General features: G+C 34.6%; 2 protein-coding genes across 2 annotated transcripts; one reads left to right on the forward strand and one right to left on the reverse strand.

Annotated features, from left to right (window-relative positions):
• Positions 1 to 5,250: 5,250 nt before the first annotated feature.
• Positions 5,251 to 13,987, forward strand: LOC110715669 (tRNase Z TRZ3, mitochondrial-like). Its single transcript, XM_021894263.1, has 12 exons — positions 5,251 to 5,715; positions 6,130 to 6,219; positions 8,236 to 8,280; positions 8,516 to 8,570; positions 8,714 to 8,757; positions 8,846 to 9,253; positions 9,333 to 9,601; positions 9,758 to 9,902; positions 10,026 to 10,064; positions 11,706 to 12,106; positions 12,212 to 12,848; positions 13,308 to 13,987. Exons 1-12 carry the CDS (start codon positions 5,347 to 5,349, stop codon positions 13,626 to 13,628), a joined length of 2,823 nt encoding a protein of 940 aa, XP_021749955.1. The 5' UTR covers positions 5,251 to 5,346; the 3' UTR covers positions 13,629 to 13,987.
• A 1,213-nt stretch (positions 13,988 to 15,200) lies between these two features.
• Positions 15,201 to 20,344, reverse strand: LOC110715670 (calcineurin subunit B). The gene is made up of 7 exons (XM_021894264.1): positions 20,170 to 20,344; positions 19,706 to 19,791; positions 19,492 to 19,616; positions 19,286 to 19,382; positions 18,184 to 18,293; positions 16,898 to 16,972; positions 15,201 to 15,634 (listed from the first exon to the last, which is right to left on the reverse strand). The coding sequence occupies exons 2-7, from the start codon at positions 19,773 to 19,775 to the stop codon at positions 15,584 to 15,586; spliced, it is 528 nt and encodes a 175-aa protein (XP_021749956.1). The 5' UTR covers positions 19,776 to 19,791; positions 20,170 to 20,344; the 3' UTR covers positions 15,201 to 15,583.
• Positions 20,345 to 23,724: the final 3,380 nt, after the last annotated feature.

Raw genomic sequence — 23,724 nt, forward strand, 5'->3', positions numbered from 1 at the left:
AGATCTTTATAATTATCTTACACTACGCTTTCTTATGCAATTGTCATGTTCCTAGAACATGGTTGAGTTAATAGTGTTCTTTACCAACAAGGTCAAATGCCCTAATTTGCTCTAGAATGTTCGTGGGTTGCACTTTTAATTGTTACTGGTTTCAAAAGATTGATAACCTTATTAATGTAACAAAACATACCGGTGGAAAAAACGCCATTACCAACTGGCAAAAAGTGACTTTTTGCTATTGACATGTGGAGATGTTATTATGATAAGCATGATGGGGATTTTATGGATTCAACTTTTGTTTTGATTTTTACAATTAAGAGTTTATGACTAAAATGTTGTTTCAATTCGAAAAAAACAATCTCTAAGAGTTATGAGAAGACTCAAAAAGGCATTGTTTTTAAGGCAAAATTATTAAGAGATGATGAGGACGCGCGACTAGCAACAAGAGGGCCCCTATCATCATTAGACATGATGATATACGAAAAATCTTGTACATATCAACGGTGTTACAAGCAAACGACTTGGGGCAATGGGTGATCTTTGAAAGTTTTGGCACCAACTGACAATCTTTTAACATTGTTGGGATTTCTAGCATGAAGTAGTTTTGCATACTTGTATTTTTATACCATTGATGGAAGTTTTGTAATAGTGAATAATAGTTAGCAAAAATGGTATATTGTGGAATTGGATTAACATATCATTAATTAATTATTATTTTTTATAAATCGGCTTTGGGGTTGTGTATACAAAATCACGTACTACATCCTTTATTGTAGTTGATACATTTTGACTTTAATTTATCACTATTAACATACATCTCCTTAATCATGTTTTGTGATTTGTATGTAATGAAAAATAGTCATATGAGTCTTGTTAGATATGTCACCATATATCTTCAAAATATTAATTTTCTTTATAAGTTTTGCTTATCGGTAATTAAAAATATTAAGGGTTGAATTTGTACATTGGCAAGCGTGACTAAAGACACATGTCAACTAAAAAAAAATGCTTGTTTGTTTTCACTCTAAAAGGCAAAAGTGAAAAAGTAATAATGTATGAAATTAAGTCCCATCAATTTGGCACAAAATTTTTACTAGTATATTCTTTTTTTTTTTTAATACCAAAAAGTAAATGTTAGGTGTATTATGTAATGTAAAATGTTGTTAGATTAGTGTCATTGTATTTAATCAAAATATTGAGGGAGCATTTGGTTGGAGATTTTCCTTAAAAGGCAAGGGGACCAATTGCCTTTATTTCTTTTGATATTGTTTGTTAGCTCCTTTTTCAATACTCAATCCCCTTAATTGTTGTACCTTCTCAATTCCCCCAAATTCTTCCAAATTGATTCTCTATCATACTAGGTATGTCAATTTTCTATCCTTAGCCACCACCCTACCCCCACCTTCCTACCCAACTACACTTCCCCAACCACTAGAACACCAAGCCACCTCGTCGCCTTCCCTTGTCGCGCTTCCCCCACACCTGTTACCCCCCCTTACCTCGAACCACCGGAAAAGCTACCCTTCCCACCCCCAAACCCTATAATCCTTCTCCCCTCCCTGCGAAAATATTGTCCACCCTTCCCCGCAAATGTTGCTCCCGAGCTCGCCCTCACCACACCCTCGAAACCATAGCCACTAATTTAAGTTATCAAGTAAGTCCAAGGCTTTCAATAATGACAAGTATAATTTTCATTTTAAAAATGGTTAACCTAACAAACTAATGGACTAATATTTACTAAGGAATTTGTTATATACATCCGAGTGCACTGTACGCCCAACTAATCCAATGTGAGTTTTTGCTCTTCATTTGATGATTAAATGAAAAACAATCATCAAAATGAGAACAAAATACTCATGAATGTACGGTGCACCCAAGTGTATATAATAATCTCTCTATTTACTACTTTCTCTGTTTCTTTTCAATGTTTATATTTTGGCTTTAGAGGTCAACATTCAAAAACATGACTTTAGTATTATAAAGATTAAAAGCATATGAGCATGTAGGATGTTAATTGTTGGAATCATCTTACAATAGATTAAACTAGTGTGTGGCCCGGGCGATGCTCCGGGTTGTTACTTTGAATACTTGTAATTGAATAGATATATTCATTCTTTATTATTTATTTATTCATTATTTGTTTATTTTTAATAGTTTTGCATTAAATCTTTGAATAAATTATTTATTAAACAACTATTGACTATTTATATAAACATATTCTTTGTATAAAATTTATAATGTAATGAAAATAAAAACATATTTATTATTATCAAAATAATAGAATCGGTTTTTTTTTTTTGTAAGAATTGCAGTTCTTAATGGTTCAGATCTCCAATCCATATATATATATGTATATATATATATATATATATATATATATATATATATATATATATATATATATATATATAAAGCATGATTATTTTGTGTAGATGAGATGGTAAGTCATCTAATGCGTATCTTTGCGGTTGTGAGTTCAAATCTCATGATAGACATTTTTCAAATATGAATATGATGACGTGGTGGGTGCCACGTGGCACATAAACATTTTTTGGAACGCTTTTTAATATTTAAGTATAGATATAGATTATCAAGTATCAATAATTTGTTTTTTTATAGAATTTTACTCAAATGAGAATATATTCGTGGTCAAATATGTGCATTAGAGACCTTAAAAATCAAAATCAAAGTGGACCATTGAAAGTGTACAAGTTATATACCTTTAAGTTCCATGTGACATAAACTTTTACTTATAATACAAATGATTTTTTTCCTACTCCATCCCGTATTAAAGGTGGGCATGGGCTGTGCCGGCACGAGGGCGGTACGACGGCCCAAGTGTGGGTCGTGCCGTGAACAAACTTTTTAAAATAGGCATGACACGAGCACGGGGGGCGACACGGTTAGTCGGTCCGTGGCACGGCCCGCTGACACGCAATTCCAGTATATATATATGTGTGTGTGTGTATCGATATATATATTTACATATATATATATATTTGTCGGGCACAGCCCGTCTGGCACGTGGGCTGGGGTGTGCCAAAAATTGGCACGGCACGACACGGCTCGGCACGAGCCACCCCTAGGCACGGCCCGGCATGGCACGATGCCCACCTTTATTTCGTATTAATCGCAATACTGGGCCTTATACAAAGCTTAAGGAAATTTATAAGGTAGGGATCATATGGTCAATTTTATATAAAGTATAGTTGGTTAAAATATATTTTATTGTTAGTTAGAGAGAAATAACAATAAATAAAAAAAAAGTAATATAAGTGAGGTTTGTGAGAGAAATCTAATATATATATATAAAGGGGAGTTTTTCCCCGAGTTTTTAGAGAGCCACGTAGGATTTTAATTTTCTTAGCGCGCCCTGCAGGATTATAAATTTAAGTTGTAGCCAATTAAATGAAAGATTATTAATTTCTTTTACAATTAAATAATTCAAATACCACGTAAGCAATATTGACGAATGAGATTTTAAAGTTTAAATTAATTAATTACAAAATATTATCTTTTGAAATTAGGAATTTTATCTAATATTTTAAAACTAATATAATAACAATTTTAATTACATAAATATGAATAATATTTTTTATAAAAATACTAACAAACCATGCATCGCACGGGCTTCATCTAGTAATTAAATATTTATGAGTGAAATAAGTAGGAGAGAGAAATAATAAAATAATAGTAGGTCCTTACTAAAATAAGAAGTGTTACAACTATTATAAAACGGATGTAAAAAGAAAGTATTCCGATGATTATGAAACGGCGGGAGTGTGTGAGTATGTTCGTTCTCATTTTTGTAATAACTTGTGACAAACACATAATATGTTTATTTACCTTTACTTTTGTATTTCTAAGACTCAAACTCAATAATGAGAGTCAAGTTAATGACTTTTGGATCTCATTAGAGCATTATAGGTTTTATTTTGCCGTGTATGACTACACTCATTCCCATCTTTGTGTTATGTTGATAAACTAGATTATCCCCCATGCGATGCACGATTGTAACAAAAAAAATTATAGTGTAAAACTCGTATAAGTATATATAATAAATCTGTTTAATTTTGTCATAAATTCAATGGAAGGAGATTTATTTAAAGCAATACAATTGAATATTCAAAAAATTTTTGAATGTTTGAATATTAGTGTTAAGGAATTGAGGAGAGGGAATAATAGATTTAAAATCAAAAGAAAGGAATACATTTGTTTTTAATTTACTATACTCCGATGTTCTAGATTAAAGTTGTTGAAAGAATTGCTTTTTTACGAAGTATCACACACAAAATAAAAAAAAGTTTTTTTAAAAAAAGAATCACAAACAAATGACATCATTAATGGTTTTAGGCGGGAAAAAATTTCATAAGAAAGCGACATGTATATAGTTTTGGGAAGAGATGATGTCAGCAATGTTTTATTTTAGTAATAGTTAATAGATTAATAAATTATCATCTTATTTTGTCACAAGTCATAACTAACTATATATACTCAATTAGTGGAAAATGATTTAAGCACACCATAAGTTGATATTGGCACATCCTTTGTGAGAGCACAATTTTTTTTATGCTATTCTCACATGGAGGTGTGTCAATATCAATTCAGGATGTACCAAAATCAATTCTCAAATTAGTCATTCATTCTATAATTCTACCTACTCACTGCTAGAATTTGTTATATACACCCGGGTGCACCGTACACCCAACTAACCCAACTAACCCAATGTTATTTTTTGCTCCTCATTTTATTACATTACATTATACTAAAAGCGAAACTTAGAGGGACACTTGACAACATAATGTAAAAAATTTTCCCTACAAAATTACTTACTAAAAACAATACTATTTTTACATTAAAATAAGGTTTGTATCTAAATTATAATTTATACTTTGTACAAAATCTAAAATAAACTTCCTTAACTATCAAATTGCCTATTATAACTAAGCTATTACATCATATTTAATTACTTTCTTTTTTATATATTTATTTTATACATTTTTTTTTGGGTAGAATTTAGTGTAATATAATTATTTATTAACCGTGCATTGCACGAGATTTTAAGCTAGTGAATATATAAAAAACAATCATCAAAATGAGAACAAAATATTCATGAGTGTATGCCCTATACAATACACCCGAATGTATATAATAACCTCTCGCTCACTGCCCATCAAGATCATACCCATATCCGCTCAAAGTGAGAGTACAGTGCGAAATCATATATGGGTCCCCTCAACCAAGGAGACCATGAAATTGGGGTTTAAGCAATAAAATAGAACATTTCTTGTAATCCTTAAACCCTTGTTTTTGGGTAGAAGAACTACCCAATAAAGTACACATACAATGTCCCAAATCACAACTCTCCGCCTCCTAATTAACCATTCTCCTCCAATCTTCTCACCTCTTTTCTTCAAACCCAGAAATCTTCATCTTCCAATCAGGCGTTTCTCTCTCCTAACTGCCTTTTCATCATTACCCAAGAAGAAAACAAATTTTCAATCTTCTCCTGAAAAACCCCTCAAGTACAAGAGCAGAAATAAGAGTTCTTTGCCTGAGCAAAAGAAGGGAGAAGAAGGTGCAAAAATGGCGGAAACTGAATCTTCTGGGTTTAATAAAAGGAGGGCAATGGGCAAAGATAAAGATGATAAGCCCAAGAATCTTCAGCTTAAAGTTAGAAAACTTAATCCTGTTAATACTATATGCTATGTTCAGGTATGAATTATATTGGGATTTTTTGTATTATTAATTGTTGTTGATTTTGGGCATTTTGAATAATGGAAATTGAAATTTTCAATTGTTCATCATTTGGGTATTTGAGGGTTTTTGCTTCTTCATAAGGGTTATTGATTGTAATGGTTGAAACTTGCTATAGGGTTTATGGGATACTTGTATGATACTATGACAATGTTCAGGATTTTATGGTTTTGGGTTGATAAATTCGGTATGATCGATTAAATTATGTTGGAAAGATTGGTTGGTTTTGAATGAATTAGTTGGATTGTTAAAGGTTTATCAAATTGTTTTTAAGTGATGCTGAAAGATACTGCATTGCAAAATGAAATGTTATTTAATTTAAGGTTGGTTTGATACTGCAAATTGTGTAATGCTGGGTTTTGTGAAATACAGATTCTGGGAACTGGAATGGATACTCAAGATACATCTCCTTCAGTCTTGCTTTTCTTTGACAAGCAAAGGTTTATTTTTAATGCCGGAGAGGTAATAATAGGATTATTCTAGACTTGCACTCTCATGTTTATCAGTTGCAAAGGATTCTATTGAACTGCACTCACAGCAAATCCATGGATTTCAATTACCTTTTATTGTCTTATGCAGCTAATCAGCCACGCTTCACTTATTTCGTCATATAAATATGTAATACAATTATTTGCATTCTGTTGCAATGATAGTGTTAACTGATAACAAATAGTTTGAAGATACATACCAAAAAAAAAAACATGTTTTAGTTTACCATATCTTTTGGGTCCATGGTTCTTGCCTTCTTGGTCTATATTAGTCACCCATCTCGTGGTATAATTCAAGATTAATAATTCAGTGCTTACTTTCACATCATGTTCACATTTATGAAAATAGATGCAATTATTTTAATTTCAAAATTTCAATGTAGTATGTAGATTGTTGGTTGTGAAGATGACAGGGTTCCCTTTTTATTTCTATAAGAAATGTATATTCTTGTTGCATCTTTTCATTCAAGATAGTGCTCTCAATGTGAACAGTTTGTTGTGACAAATAGCATGGATTTGGATCATTTACAGAAACTCCCATAATTACACACTATGGTGCTAATTGGCTTTCCTAAGTCAAAAAAGATTCGTGTTTATAATTACAATGTAGATGCCATGCAAGATTGCCGAAAACCTTTTCTGTAGGAAATCTTATCTGTGAAAGAGACGGCTGAAAATTGAATCTTTGGTTGGTGTGCATAAAGTTATTCCTGTATTATTTGTCAGCTGATCATAAAATGGAACCCAGAAACCTTTTCTGTTCCAAATATCCAATATCTGATTCTAGCACTTATTCCTTGAGTATTGCTTCTTTAATCTTCTGTTTAGGAAGTAACTGTACTCAGTAGAATGGACAAACCATATGTCTTACTAACAAACCACACTCCTAAGTAAACCTCAGGGGATTCACCCGATAAAAAATTATAAAGTGGCAACTCTGTATAGTCTACCTTCCCTGATGCTAGGAGTGTATCCGTTTGACCAGAAAAAGAAAAGAACTTGAAAGAGGAAACTTTGAGCATTCGCCCTTGGGTGCAGAAGGGTGTACACCCAAATTTGAAGTCAAGGCTCTGTCAAAGGAAAATTTTCCAAATGCATAGTCTGTTTCCCATATTATGACATGGCAGAGGCAGCTCAACGATTTGATGTGAGACACTAGCTCAGGCATTGGGTATATATTTGCTTTCCCATCTGAGCTTATTCTTGAGGACAGGACTTGGGTTGGTTCTAAAATAATGATAGAGAAAAGGAAATTAAAGGTTGGCTTCAAAAATCTGTTCTTTTCTTATTATGGATCAGCTGCAGTCTGGTTTGGTACTGATTAAGACTGATTTAAGGTTTTATTTCTTCAGAATTGTAGTAAACAAGTTTGACTGTTTATAGCACAACAATAATATGAAGGACAATTTAGCCAGTTGAGTTGTATTCTCCCTGAAGAGCATGTGTCTCTACTTTTTTCCCCTTGAAGAATTCACTGACCGAGCCCCCAGTTGTTGGATGTTCTCAATATAGGCTCATAGTTTTTCTCTGGGTTGTGTGTTGATGAACTAAAGTTACCTATTGAACTGCAGATAAGTATATGAAGTTTTGGCATGCCTTTTTATTGCTAGTCATGTATTTATTTACTCCTGCCGTACGAATTTTGTTGGCTTTTGTAGAGAATATTGAGAAGGTTATTTTAGTCTTAAAATGGAAAGTGCCTCTATAGCATCTTGCCTTCTCTAGAGTCCAATGTTAAGACTTCAGACCTTAACCAACTAGCCCTTTGTTTTGCATGTTATATTTTGTTTTCCCAGGTGAGGGAAACACTGATTTAGCTGTTGTATGCATGGGAACATAACGTATTCCATTCTTTAAACCTTAAGTGAATTCTTGTCTTTCCCCCTTGCGCTTTTGGCTACTATATTTTGTGCCTTTTTCTTATATGCATGCTATCAACTTCTAAAGCAGGATTGAGATATTAATTTTAGTAATTCATTGCTTTGATCAGGGTTTGCAGCGTTATTGCACAGAGCACAGGATTAAGCTTTCAAAGGTCAATCCCCTTCTATCATTGACTCACTATGAACACAGAAGCTCATGGTCAGAGTTTTAAAACTGACTTTGCAAATAGGCTATAACCTAACACCTTATAGTGGGAAAATTTAATACGTCACTGAGTGTTTGATGCTTGAAAGCCACTATGGTATACTAGTATGACAACTGTACATTGCAATCTTTTATGCTAGATATTGTGAAAATTGTTGCTCTAACGGTGCATTTTTTCTCAGATAGATCACATATTTCTGTCTCGAGTCTGCTCAGAAACTGCTGGAGGACTTCCAGGTGTCCATTTTTGCTCCTATTAGTACTCAATGCATGAAGCACAAGCTATATGCTGTTGCTTAGATGAAGTAATTGAATCTAAGATAATGTTTATGACGTAGAGGATGATTAAGAGGATCATAAGATGAATGTTGTTTATGCAGGTCTTTTGTTGACTTTGGCTGGAATAGGGGAAGAAGGAATATGTGTATGTATCATCTTCTGTTGGTAGATTTGTTCCATTGAAATGAAGCTTGTGAGTCTTATAGAATGTTACTTCTGTTATTGACATGAAGGTCAACATGTGGGGCCCTTCAAATCTCAGGCAATTAGTTGCGGCAATGAAGGCTTTCATTCCAAATGCTGCCATGGTCCACACTCGTAGCTTTGGTCCCTTGCAGGACCCTGATAAAGCAGTGTCTGATTTGTCAAAATTTTCAGGACCCATTTTACTTATCAATGATGAGGTTGTTAAATTATCAGCTATTCTCTTGCAACCAAACGAGGATAAGGAAAGTATAAACAATGAATCAGAAACAACTATAAAACCTAGAGATCTTTCTGTAGTCTATATTTGTGACTTACCCGAAATTCAGGGGAAATTTGATCCTGAAAAGGCTAAGGCACTTGGACTGAGAGCTGGACCAAAGTATCGGGAACTGCAGCAAGGAAAATCAGTGAAATCAGATCATCGTGATATTATGGTAAAGCTGATAAATTCAATATTTACCTTTGCCTGACATTTTTTTTGTGTAAAGTACCTTACATATTCATTCTTCACAGGTTCATCCTTCTGACGTGATGGAACCTCCTATTCCTGGACCTATTGTACTTCTTGTTGATTGTCCAACAGCTTCTCATTTACAGAATTTATTGTCTGTGGATTCTCTCAATAAGTTCTACACAGATTTCTCTGGTAATTTGTCTGAAAATACCAGGGCAGTGGCTTGTGTAATTCATTTAAGTCCATCTTCTGTAGCTAGTAATCCTGCTTATCAAAATTGGATGAAGAGATTTGGCGATGCCCAGCACATCATGGCTGGACATGAACGGTGTGTTGGTTTTATCTTTTCTTTTTAAGAATTCTTCTTACATCTTGGGCTTCTGTTTCTGTCCCTCTACATTTGCTATGGCCTTTTTCCTCCAGGGTTTGTTAATTGTTATGGTGACAAGCTTATAGTTATGAAATTTATGCTCGTCTTTTGCAGGAAAAATGTTGAAATACCAGTCCTAAAATCAAGTGCTAAGATTGCAGCAAGACTTAATTACTTGTGTCCTCGGTTCTTCCCTGCTCCTGGGTTTTGGTCTCTTGACACAGATAATATTTTATCGAACTCTACTTTTTCAACTAAGGTTTTTTATTTTATTTTATTTATTTATTTTTATTTTTTAACCTTTTCCATTATGTATCCGTAAGACTTTATCTCACTATGATGGACATTTAATGCAAGAGTAATTGGCTTCTCTTTCTTACAGGACCCTCAAACCACTATTGCTGCTGAGAATCTTCTTAAGGTATGCCTACTGGTTAGGATATTGACAAGGTCAATGGGTATTCAAGCGGTGGGGTGCACCTTGATTGTCTGTTTTCCCTTGTTCCTTTTCATATTATCATCACTGGTATTATCACTTAATTTTTCAGCCCCAAAGACAGGCAACTTCTATGCTGAGGAGCTGTGGCTTACACCTATTTATTAGAGGGAAAATTGATGCTAATAAGCCTACCTTTTAGTTTAGCAATTTTCTCATTTTGGTCCGAACTTCCAATTAACTCAATTTAATCTCACATTTGTATCCATCTTCTTAAAAAGGGAAGAGTGGTTAATCAGTTATAACAGATTAAATTCCCTAGTGGCAGTTTATTTTTTAATTAAAATAAATAATCCATGTGGCAGGTTAAGCCTACGAATACCCTTCTCTTCCTATTTTCTTCTTCCCTTTCATCCTCTTTATCTCTTCTCCTCTATCGCTCTCCTGTAACCAAAAAAGAGACAAAGCACAGAGCCCTATATCAACTTTGATTTTGTGTATACCCATAGCTACCATAAATTCACAACCATGAAAAATTGGGTCCAATGTCCAACTTCAAAGTTCAAAGATTGAATAATGAAAGGATACTAAACCAATTTTGTTGGATGTCACTGTGAATATGGCTGACTATTTTCTTGCCTTTGTCAATTAGGCATCAAACTTAATAACAAAACCAATGTAGGAGCCAGTATATGCCTCTGTTTTCTCATGCCACAGGTAGAGCAGCTTCTCTGCTTCTACCCACATTTGCCACCAACACCCAGACCTCCTGACAACTGACCCGGCCACCTGCACACTGCCCCTTTCTTGCGACTCCTGGTTTCCCTCTGCCCCCTCTCTCTCACATCCCCCCCCCCCCCAAAAAAAAAAAAAAAAAAAAAAAAAGAAAAAAAACCTGCTAACAGAAGCCACACCCTGGCCGATGACTTTGAACCACCATAGTGGAAATAAAATGTGGGGATTGGATAGACGTATAAAGGTTTTATTACAGAAGAGAGAAATCGAAGGGTTATGTGTTTTTCTTTTACCAATGAGAGAGAAGGGGTTGGAGTTCCACATAGGTCACGTTGGATTTTCTTGGTTTGTCAACTGGCTACATAGAATTATAACTTGCTGTATTCGGTCATTTTTCATAAGGGTCCATATTAAGTATATGTATACAAAAGGTGGGACTGTATTGAGTTAATTAGAGCAACTCCAATGGTAAGCTAATTGTGAAATTAGCTTGCCATGCCACCTAGGATTGCAAAGCTAATCTACCTTGTAGCTAATTAATCCCACAATGGATAAGCTAATTTTCAATAATTTTTTTTATTTATTTAATTTTTTTTATTTCTCACAATTTGCTAAGTTAATTAGCTTAGCTAAGCGAATAGCTTTGCCCAGCTAATTTGGTAATGCAATTCCAATGGTTAAGCTAATTATTTATTAGTTTCATAAATTGCAAGCTAGTCCTAATTTTACACTGTTGGAGTTGCTCTTATAAGTTCGGACCAATATATAAGTTCAGACCAATATGAAATCACTGAAATGTGGGATTATTAGCGACACTATTATATGCGTAATGCTGCCCTTATTATATAATTCTGTAATTATAATGAGTTTTATTGTTAATTTGTGATACAGTTCACTTTGCGTCCATATGCAAACCTCGGTTTGGACAGATCATCAGTCCCTACTTATACTGGACCCGCTCAAGTTTTAGATGACTTACGCGCCGAAATTCCTGAGATTGACAATACAGTGCAGCAAGTTAGGCAATTGTGGGATAGTCCTGTGGAAGTTAACGGAGAAATTTCATTAGAAAATAACAATTCTGTTGTGGAAGAGCCATGGTTTGATGAGCTTGGTCTGCCCAGTTGTTTGCAAGATATAACCCGAGAGGATATGGAGATTGTCCTTCTGGGAACTGGATCATCCCAGCCTTCCAAGTACCGTAACGTGAGCTCTATCTTCATCAATCTTTTCTCAAAAGGGAGTTTGCTTTTTGATTGTGGTGAAGGCACATTGGGTCAGTTGAAGAGAAGGTGTGATTACTTGTCTTCTTTTTCCCTGGCATTTAGAAAATACTTTTTTATTTTAATCTAACATAACTTTACTTGTCTGACATTCTTTCGCTCCCTCTTGAGCAGATTTGGTATAGAAGGTGCAGATAATGCTGTGAGAAATTTGAGGTGCATATGGATTTCTCATATTCATGCTGACCATCATACAGGACTAGCAAGAATTCTTGCTCTACGTCGTGATTTATTGAAAGGAGTTCCTCATGAACCTTTGTTAGTTGTGGGCCCAGGACAGCTGATGAGATTTCTAAATGCATATCAAAAACTTGAAGAGTTAGATATGCAATTTCTTGATTGCAGGCATACAACTCAAGCCTCTTGGGATGCTTTTGCCAGTTCTCTCAACTCAGATCTAGGATCATCATCTCCTACTAATTCTGGAAGTAATGTTGATTCTACACTCTTTATAAAAGGAAGCCCAATGCAGAGCTATTGGAAGAGACCTAGTAGCCCAGTTGGAAATGCTGATTCCATGGAAAGACTTTCGCACTTGAGGAAAGTGCTGCAAGATGCAGGGCTAGAGACTTTGATAAGTTTCCCTGTGGTGCACTGCCCACAAGCTTTTGGCACTGTCCTGAAGGCAGGTGACAGAATCAACAATGTTGGTGAAGTGATACCAGGATGGAAAGTGGTGTACTCTGGGGACACAAGGCCTTGTCAGGAGCTGATAGAAGCATCTCATGGTGCTACTGTCCTAATACATGAGGTAGATCTATAACAAAATTGCAGTTCATTCTGTCATTTTACTTGGAATGTGTTTGCTTATTTAATCAGTTGGGATTTAGTCCAGTATAGTCTAAAGCCTAACATCATGAATAGTATAGCCCCATTGGAAAGGACAGATCTTAATGTGCTTGGTGTTAACCAGTTTGATATTCTGAGCTTCATTTTGAAGCTGTTTGCTAAATTGAAAAGCTTCTAGCTCAGATGAAAAGTTATTTGATTTTGTCGGACATTGTAGCCAGATTTGGATTTCAGTAAAGTTGGATTAACACATTTCAGCTTATTAAAACTTAAAGTTAGTAGAGGCTACTTTTCATCCCCACTCATTTTCTGATTATTTAAGGATTTTTTACCCCTAGGAAAAACGAATGATCATTTTTCATTCTGATAGGAGTACAGAGATTTAAGAAATTGACAAACTGACAAAGTGTGATTTATGCAGGCAACCTTTGAGGACGCCTTGATGGATGAGGCTGTGGCTAGAAACCATAGCACTACAAAAGAAGCCATTGAAGTGGGTGAAGCAGCTGGCGTATATCGCATAATTCTTACACACTTCAGCCAACGGTACCCAAAGATTCCTGTGTTTGAAGATGCCCACATGCATAATACGTGTATAGGCTTTGACATGATGAGCATCAACATGGCTGACTTGCCTGTTCTTCCAAGGATTCTTCCTCACCTCAGACTTCTCTTCAGAACTGAAATGGGTGTTGATGAAGCAGATGATCTTCTTCCTGAGGCAGTTAGTGCAGCTTCTTAGTCGCTATTTTTTTTTCTTCCGACAATGTCTTGCTGACTTAAAAGAAGAGAGAGAGAGAGAGAGAGAGAGAGAGAGAGAGAGAGAGAGAGAGGGGGGGGACCTTATTAGTTTACTAATTTTACATTGCCCATAACTTGTAAATTTTTCCACAAATTGTACAGCTTATTTTTGCTGTGGGACATTAGTATGTGCTACCATTTGTGCTAGAGTTATAAACTAGGAAAGGCTATTTGTCTTGGTAGAATTCCGCAAGACCAGGAATGGATTGGAATCTTCACACAAAGCTTGTAATAGACCAATATTCTGGTGCCTTTTCTCCTGCTGCGATAATAACCGGATAACACAATGATCATTAGTTAGTGCATTCATCTTCAACATGTAGGACACTGGACATATGTATACAACTCCAGTGTCGTATGTTAGTATTGTGCACATAGGGGTATGAAGAGTATGAAGCATTGAAGCGTAATGTCATGTTCGTGTACTATTATCCTCTATATAAACTCATGACTTGTTCGGTCATTTTATAGGCAGTAATAATGTCTATAATAATCACAAGTTTATAAAGTAGGGTTTATATAAGAAGTATAATATTGTAGGATATAATCCATGATGTTTGTCTACCCTTTCCTTCATAAATTTTCATTAATATTGGTAATGCTAATTGCCAATATATATTCGCGTAGAAAAGTACTTTATTACGAAAATTTGTATGAAACTTTCCACAGATTTTTATACCCTATCATATTGAACACTTGAATCCTAAGGTAACTTACCTTGTGAAAACTGAGGGGATGCTTGGCTTCTGAACCATATAAATGTGTGCATAGAGTCTGGAACAGCTGCAGAATCTCACTGATAGCCTTTCTCCTCTCATCCATGCTAACAAGCAATATCTTCTTCATGTTTTCGGCTTCTTGTTCAAGTACGTCCAGTCTGTTATTCAGGATTTCCACAGGTGCTACGATATTTCTACTGCTGTCACTGCTGCCACTGCTACTACAACCTTCAGTACTCATAGGAAAATTCGAGGTAGACTTTTCATCCATTATTGAGGACGCTGTTGTTGATTCATGTTATCGCCTTTTCTTAACTCTTGTTTAGGAGAAACAACCGAGAGTCCGAGAAAGCATGATAGCAGTGGTCTAAGGTAGATGTTACAAGAACTGCACTGCATATGATCAGAAGAACATTGTCTATATGCTACTTTGAAAGCTGCAAGTTTGCGGCTCTGTTTGCTGACTGGCACCTTCACCTACTTGAGAAGGTGCAAAATTTGGCTGTATTTCAGCAGAAGTTTTGGCTGTATTTGATATGTGAAATAACAGCAGCTTTGAAATTTTACCCTTACAAAGTTCTAACCAGTACTTCACCAAATTTTTCCTTAATAATTGAAAATGTAATCGTCAAGATAAGTATGAAAATATATACAAGTATACAAACTAAATAACCTACATCAGATATCTGATCAATGGGAAGATTGGCTAAATTGGCCAAGAACATGTACTTGAACCCATAATGCAGCCATATGAAGTAAAACTTCTTTGAAGGCAAAGAAAAGGTAATATTGCAACCCTTGGAATAAATAGATCTGTCTATGTATAATCGATAATCTAAAGACGGAAATAGTTGAATGTGCATGTACCCCAGTGTATGCTATGAAGATATTGCCCTGAAGGCTGTTAGCAAATAACTAATGACGTTATGACGCCTTTCACACTAGAAAAAAGAAATTGACAGCTACACAATAATTTTTTTTTTAAAATAAAAGAAAATAAAATCTAAAACCCGAATCAACATAGCAACTAATCAGAAACACAGATTGGCTGCTTATCCGTTTGCTGTTTGCATGATAAAGTGTGTCCATATCAATATACAGTTCACGGTTGCTCCACAACACATTCCAGCAACATCTGTTTCTGATTATTAACAAGTGCTTCCTTTCAAGTGCATGCTTAATCGACAGGAATCTCTACATCCATCTTCATGTCTGAATTTGCAAAAATCTGAATATGACCAGAAAATTCAGTCAGGTTTGGATAAAGAACTGAGCAAGGAGGTTTAAGAGGCACAATCACACAGAATTCAGTAGCAAATAGGTGCTCGTGAAATCACTGAAGACAGTCCCAGGATGCAAAGATACACGAACTCCTAAAATCTATACAAGTGTTTTTACATATAAACTCACCAAAATCAGCATGGAGTAACTAAAAAAAAATATTCTAAATTTCCATGTCATCATATTCAAGTGACAGTGACAACAAATATTAAAGTGACAACAAATACAAAAACTTTCATGTCATCAGCACAAACATTTAATAATATTAACAGTAACACTTAAATTCCAAATTTCCAACTATACTATATTTCCTTCCCAGCAATCATTTTGCTCCGACCTGTTTGCATTTTACATTTTTACATGAGCAAACACGGGGAGATACCACTACAGGGGAAATACATCAACTTTGTATTGCTCAGTGTTTGGAATGTTCAGCACTATTCAAGACAAACACTAGGCGTCGGAGAGGAAGTTGAACTTCCGGACTCAAGAAAACAGAGGATGCATATCTAGAATGTTTTTTTGTCTTCATATTCAGCAGTAATCAGTAGAACTTATATTGGACAGAAAAGGATCAAACATAATTACTTGGAAAAAAACTTCTTTTGTGAGCTCTTGAAGGATTATCCAATACAAAATATCTGTGAAATGAAGCTTCTTACTTCTAGAGGTTAAAGCTTCCCTAAAAGAATTGATGCCTACAATGTCAAGGATGATAGAGAGGCAACATAGCTCAAACTGAAAACAGCATGGGGCAAACCAGCTAAATCATAGCAAAGAACGTAACAAAGGTAGGCCTATAAATTATGAGAAGACTAATTTTTACAGTTTAATCAGCACAAAACTCTGTAAATAGCAAGCCATCAAACAGTTTTGCATGGTTTCTCTCTCTCTCTCTCTCTCTTTTTTTTTTGGCAATCTATTTTTGACATTAAAAAACAGAAGATCATGGACTCATGGAGGCTGTCATGAATAACTCTAGATGTTGCCATATACCAATTAAAAAAATGATTATCTGATCAGCAACTCATAAAATTTCTTATCACCTTGAAGCACACTGGAGATGACATATCAATTCACGAGTTATTATGATATGATGTGGAATTGGGGATACATGAATTATAATATAGAGGCAACTTAGAGATGAGAAACAGCAATGAAGCTGAACTGCTGAACTAACAAATCTCAGATTTATATGTTTGAATGATACCTTCACAAAATCATCTAGCATCAAATAAGAGTCCCTTGTGTAGCCAGCTTCCTGCAATAATTGCGTCAACACCGCCTATGGCACAGAACACAAACAATTAGAGACTGAATGATGCCGCACTTCATATATTCCACTTACACTAGCACAGCATAGCCCACATACACGAAGCTTATACAAAGGGATAAAATCATAAAATAAAGTCCAAGAGATAATCTTTTTGACGAAGAGTACAAGAGATTATCAGCCATATGCTATATAAGAAAACTTTACATTATAAGAGTGACCATTCATGATGCAGCAAATAGTTTTTTTTTTTTCATCCCAAAATATGAACACAACTGGTGAAACAAGAATTACACACTTGGTGAAACAAGAATTACACACTTTTTATGTTTGAGTCTAGTTACAAAAAACAAAAAAAATGTATATTCAATACTTTACGAAAGGGTGAAAACTGCAATATGTAACAATAGCATATTCTGGTTTAATAAATATTTACATCTATGGAAGTTTGACCGTATAGTCTGAATGCATCAGATAGACATCTATTCTGGCACAAAAGGCCATACACCCACAGCTCATTTAACATTGACAATGTCAAAGAAGGCACCAAGTAATGCCTAAGTAAAAAATGAGGCTAATAACAGGCACATATTAGGCAGAAGTAATGCCCATATCAATTAAATGAAGCAGAAACTGCTCTTATTTTTCTTATACACATTTTAGGCAAGAGATGAGGTTAACGCCCATGCTAAAATTAAAGAACCCACCCAATTGCCTCTTTCCTAATTTCAGTGTTGTGATGGATCATGAAACAGAGCTATAAATGGTTTTCGGCACCTTGAAATTTGAGAGTTGAAGGGAAAACTTCAGGTGCAGAGAAAGAGCAAAATTTAATGCTGAATTCTTTATTTACAAGATAATATTATTCCTATATGGTGTACTTAGTGCTTGCTTGACATCTTATCACTATGTTGAGACTTGAGAGAGAGAGAGAGAGAGAGAGAGAGAGAGGGGGGGGAGATTTGTTACCCTGCTCAACTAATGTCATTCATCAGAGACTTTTTAAATATTTCTGTTTAAACTAGAATGGTCATCGTGCAATGGAAAAATAACTGGTTCAATAAGGAAAAAAGTTCTGTTAAATAATATGTCGTTGCTTAACCCAACTATCTTTAGTGATTTTTACCATTGGAAATTTTATACAGGTCATGACATCTGTACCCATGCCACATGAGCTCTCGATACAAAGCAAAGAATGAATGTAGTTGTAAAACTGTCCATACCTCTCTTTGCTCAGCAGTCATGAATGAACCAGTCATATCACTGAGCACTTCTATGATGTCATTGAAAGTCACCTTCCCATTGCCATCCGAGTCATAAACCCTGAAAATAACTGCAAAAGAGACAAGAGAACTTGTTTACTATAGCTACTCACTGAAACTTGGAGCTTACACAGGTGTCATTTAACAAATTGCTATGTTGAAAGGGGCATTATATAAGTACCAGAGAAGAGTTAACAACCATTCCTTTGAAGGAGAAGAGGGAGAGAGAATCTACAATATAAACACACATCAAGATATGGTGATAGTCACTGGTTTACTCAATGACTAATGACTTCAAATACTATAAAGCTGACAATAAATCTAACCAGATTCTCAAATACTTAACTACACATCTAAAAATAAAAAGGATTTATCTTTCATTTTACTACTTTTCTTTTACTTCCTCAGTACACATTATTGCATCATTTGGGGTCTACAACAACTTATTACAAACTTTGAGGTCTACTAACATGTCACAAATTCTTGGCCTCGCAGAGGCAAAGTAAACAGAAGCTGGTTCCAGGAAGCAATAATGTTAATTGAGTCTTAGGCTCTTAGCTCTTAGAGACTTAATGCCTAAAAAAGTAAAAATCTATGTAAAGGGCACGAGACTGTTCACCTTAGCCATCCTTTGGTATATGGGTGAAAGCCGTGGTATTCCCTTGGTGTCATTCTAATTATGTATAATATCTTGATGATGAAAATCACTAGTCAACTTTGAAAACCCCTAAGATATGTTGGCCCAAAAAAAAAATCCTTCTTCTCAGAAAACAATATTTGAATCCATATGCGATCCGAAAGTAAACAAAAACATGAAGGATACAGCCATACAGCCATTAGGTGTTTAAAATTATCTGAATAAAACATGATAGGCTGTTCTGCTAGCAATCGTATTGACCAGACTTTATTCCATTTACACAGACAGAGATATTAATTAAGCAGCAGAACAATCAAAATTATAAGGTAGCACTCTTGCCTACAAGATGAAGATAGCAACTAATCGAAATAACCATTAGCAACCCTTGACAGACATAAATTTATCAGATGAAAACCGAATACTTACGGGCAGCTTTCTGCTCAATGCTTGCTTTGGCACTAAATGCAGATAAGAATGCAACAAAATCCTTAAAATTTAAACCATCAACCATCTTCAGCAACCTCTGCATATACACCACAAATTCATATATTCAATTTGTCGAAAATTCCTAATCAACAGTTAATTCATAACAAGCAAACCAAGTATGATCTCAAAATCTACACACTCAATACCTGAGCTAAAGGGTTCATCGCGAACTCCGGCACAGACATAAACTCATCAGATGAAATAAAACCCTTTGCAGTCCGATCAAGTTGACAAAATCTTTGATACAAAGAAACTATCTCTTGCTGATTGACTACATAAAAACAATAGCATATATCATATTTCATTGAATCATAGCAACATTTAGCAATCCACAAAATACAATCAAAATAAAACCCGTACATAATTTATTGCAATGTTCTTGAACTTCTTCAATATCATATTGGGTAAGCGTTGATGGAGCATTACCCATTTGCTTCCTCCTCAATCTGTGAGGATTAATAAAGCAAAAAATCAAAAATGAAAATAGAACCCACTAATTATCATTGAAAAAATTCACAATGAATTCCTAAACTTGAATAATCAGAAATTAAAATTAATAGAAACCCTTCAATTGAAACCCATGAAATGAAAATCGAGATTTACCAGAACAGCAAATCCTTCTCGATTGTAAAAATATTTTACAGAATTGGGACTTTGTAGAGAAGAATTGTAATAGAAAGGCTTCTTTTTTGGAGAAATCAAGAGGTACTCTGATATATGCTTGTTGATTGGAAATTTTTGTGGGATGATACCAAAATTGATGGGAAATTCGTTGATGAAAGTTATAGGTGAAATTTGTATGATAAAGTTTAAGGGTGAATTACCTGGATTTGAATGCAGTTGACTGAGTGTAAAGATTACAGAAACGCCCGGTTCAACTTTCCGACCACCACCCTAACTGTCTACACACAGACGCCTCCTAAGATTACAGTCGATTGCTGCTCCAGACTCATCGATTTGGTTTTAACTTTTAAGGGCCCGCCGTAATTTTGTTTGATACGGCTCACCCGAGTATAAACTAATCTGAACTTATTTTATGTTATTTGATTTGAATTTATGATCTATTTTGACTAAATCAATATGTTTTGTATATAGTATTGTAAGTTGTTTTTTTCATTACGGCATAAAGCGATAAAGTATAAAATGAGATAACATCACATATTTTCTTTCAAAAAAATAAAATAACCCAAATATTTAGCCTAAAAGGCGAGAAAATTTAAGTTTATCATATTAAGGAGGCAAAACTGTAAATAAATCAACAAATGTAAAGAGGCAAAACAGTAAATAAATAAATAAATAAATAAATAGAGCTACAATTATTGATAATAATTACTAAAATGTCATGATGACTATTTACGATTTTATCACTTGATAAATGAAACTTGTTTAAGTGGGACTCCCTCTTAAATATTAGTGCTCCAATTGATATGATATACATACCAAGTTAATCTAGGTTAAAAGCTTGCAAGACTATTCACTAAAGGCTAAACCAATATATAGCTATTTCAAATACAAGCATACAACCCCCAAATGAGACTATTTAATTGTAGTCATTACAATCCAACCAAGCAAAGTTGGATATAAGGCTCAAAATCTAGTGCCATGTAATATATAATAATAGGAGAGTCAACCCCACAAGCTAGCTCAAGGGGAGGAGAGCACATTTTCCTATATAAATCCCACATTAACCCCCTATATGACCGATGTGGGACTCAAGTCCCATATTTTGCAACTGACAGCCCTATAAAAATCATTAATTAACAAAGTTGAGATTAACAATAAGTCGATTAATTAAAGAATTTGTGATTAATTAACAAAGTTGTTAATTATTGTTAATCTCAACTTTGTTAATTAATGATTGTTAATCTCAACTTTGTTTCCAATGTATAATTTATTTCATTAATTAACAAGAAATCATATTAAAATGCCCTAGGGACAAAAGCACTCAATGAATCCTATATACCATAGATTAAATTTATGTCTGCCTAGTAAATTAATCATCTACATTAGATTTATGAAGCATCTTACATTAAGGTTTAGCATGTTGTCTGTGGTTGATCATCAAAGGTCAATTAGATATTTGTGGTTGCAAACAAGAGATTAAGCAGCATGGTCAAGCATATTGATATTTTAGGAGTGCATACACCGATGGTTTATTTGCTGGTGCTTTCAAAAGGCATGGTGAATCCACTTTAAGCTGCTTTCTATCTCAAAATTATAGTATTCAAATTGTTATTGTTAAAAGTCATGCATAGAATTGAAGTAATGGTGTTCAAGCACGTATATACCATGCACAAATAAAATGAAGCTAAGGCAGTGAGAATTGGATTGTTTACATCCATCCACACAATTTAAAAAGTTTGAAATCACATATAAGAAAAGGTCATGAGTATAACTATACATAACAATCTTCCTATACCTCATAAAGACATGCCATATATAATCATTATGCTGGAAAAAAAAATGAAATAAATAAGAAGCAACCATGTTTTCACCATCAGCAGCAAAGCAATAAGATTTCACAAGTGGCATGTTGTGGTACAAGATAAAACAAAAATTATAGAAAAACTATCCTACAGTGGCAGCATGGAAAAAACTAAGTTAGATCATCACTTGACCCCACTTGTTTTAATTAAAAATTATTTTAAAAAAATAGGGAAATTCTCTTCGATAACCACAAACATTTTTTATTTTTTTTTTCTCAGTAAAGTCTGAATTTTTTCATTATCAATGGTAAATTTATATTATTAAGCAAATGGTAACATTAATGAAAATAAAACACCATTAGACAATTAACCAGGATTATAATAACAATAAATTTACATTAGTATCTTTAATATAAAAATTAAAAAAATAAACACCCAAAACCCATCCCCACCCAACCAGCCACCAGGCCAACCCCTTCCCTGCCAGCATTCAGTCTGCCTCCCCCACTCCCGAACGGCGGTGCCTAGCCTCCCCTACACACATCGATGACCATAAACCCCAAATCCCTCCTCCCTCTCTGATCTATTCTTCTTCTCCCTCCTTTGCCACCAAAAACTCAGTTTGTGATGATGTGTTTTGATGATGAAGAACAGCAAGGTCCCACAATAGCCTCTATCGGGGACGCCAGAATCAGCCACCCTCCCTTACCGGAATCAGCCACCCCTCTCAGCTCCCTTCCCTGATCCCCTCTAATTTCCTTCCCCAATTTGGTTGAAAATTCTTGGTTTTTTTTTTTTTTGTTGATTTTTTGGGGTTGAATTTGTCAAATGTGTTATTTAGGGGTCAAGTTTGTTAATTTTTTGGGTCGAATTTGTCTAATTAGTAGTAGAATATGTCGAATTAGTGATTGAATTTGTTGATTTGGGGTCGAATTTGTTGATTTGGGGTTCGAATTTGTTGATATTGAGTTTAACTTGCCAAATTAGTGGTCAAACTTATTGATTATGGGGTTGAATTTGGGGGTCGTTGGTCAAATGTTGATTTTGGGTTGAATTTTTCGAGGGTTTGCTATTGAATTTTTGTGTTTTGCGGAATGAATGAAAGTAAGGTAGCAGTAGATTTTCTGGGTTGGTCGGGATCGGTTTTGCTAGGTGTCAACATCCAGAAATGGGGAGGCTGGATGTTGATGAGGGAGAGGGTGGCTGGAAAAAGAGTTGCAGCGGGGAAGAGGAAAGAGAAAGGAAGATGAAAGAATTGGTTAGGGGTACTTGTGTCTTTTTGCAATCTAATTTAACCATAGTTAATGAAATAACAAATTGTTTAACTTAATTTACCATATAGTTCGTAATATTAATTCATGATTACCATTGATAATAAAAACGGCTAATTCACCAAATGCCACTGATTACTTAAAAAATTCATCAAATGTCATCGAGGTTTTCAAAATTCACCAAATGTCATCGAACTTTTAAAAAATCCACCAAATACCATTAATAATTAACACGGCCGTTAGTCATTAAGATTAAATCTTGACACGTGTCATTATATGATTGGTTCATTTTAATTATTTAGTTTAATTAATAAAACTAATATTTTTTTCTTCATTTTCGTGACAAAAATTGTTCAGGTATAGTTTTAAGGGTCATTTTGACTCTTTATGGATACAAATTAAACTCGAAATTGACAAAAAAATAACGTAAATGCTCCGTTTTGTGTGTTGAAAAATATTTTGATTAGTGTGTCATTATTTTTTAACGATCAAAATTGATCGGGTAAGGTTTTGGGGGTCATTTTGATCCTTAATGGGTACAAATTAAGCTCATAATTGACAAAAAATAACGTAAATGATCCGTTTTGTGTGTTGAAAAATATTTCGATTAGCGTGTCGTTATTTTTTAACCATCAAAATTGATCGGGTAAGGTTTTGGGGGTCATTTCGATCCGTTATGAAA

This window comes from Chenopodium quinoa, unplaced genomic scaffold (genome assembly GCF_001683475.1).
Source record: "Chenopodium quinoa cultivar QQ74 unplaced genomic scaffold, ASM168347v1, whole genome shotgun sequence".
NCBI lineage: Eukaryota > Viridiplantae > Streptophyta > Magnoliopsida > Caryophyllales > Amaranthaceae > Chenopodium > Chenopodium quinoa.

Coding starts and splice junctions, on each gene's coding strand:
- LOC110715669 (XM_021894263.1), top strand. CDS start 5,347: ATGTCCCAAATCACAACTCTCCGCCTCCTAATTAACCATTCTCCTCCA. Junction 9,254..9,332: donor CAGATCATCGTGATATTATG/GTAAAGCTGATA, acceptor CATTCTTCACAG/GTTCATCCTTCTGACGTGAT. Junction 9,903..10,025: donor ACTCTACTTTTTCAACTAAG/GTTTTTTATTTT, acceptor TCTTTCTTACAG/GACCCTCAAACCACTATTGC.
- LOC110715670 (XM_021894264.1), bottom strand. CDS start 19,775: ATGGGTAATGCTCCATCAACGCTTACCCAATATGATATTGAAGAAGTT. Junction 19,617..19,705: donor AGAACATTGCAATAAATTAT/GTACGGGTTTTA, acceptor GTTTTTATGTAG/TCAATCAGCAAGAGATAGTT. Junction 15,635..16,897: donor TGCTAGATGATTTTGTGAAG/GTATCATTCAAA, acceptor GGTCATATTCAG/ATTTTTGCAAATTCAGACAT.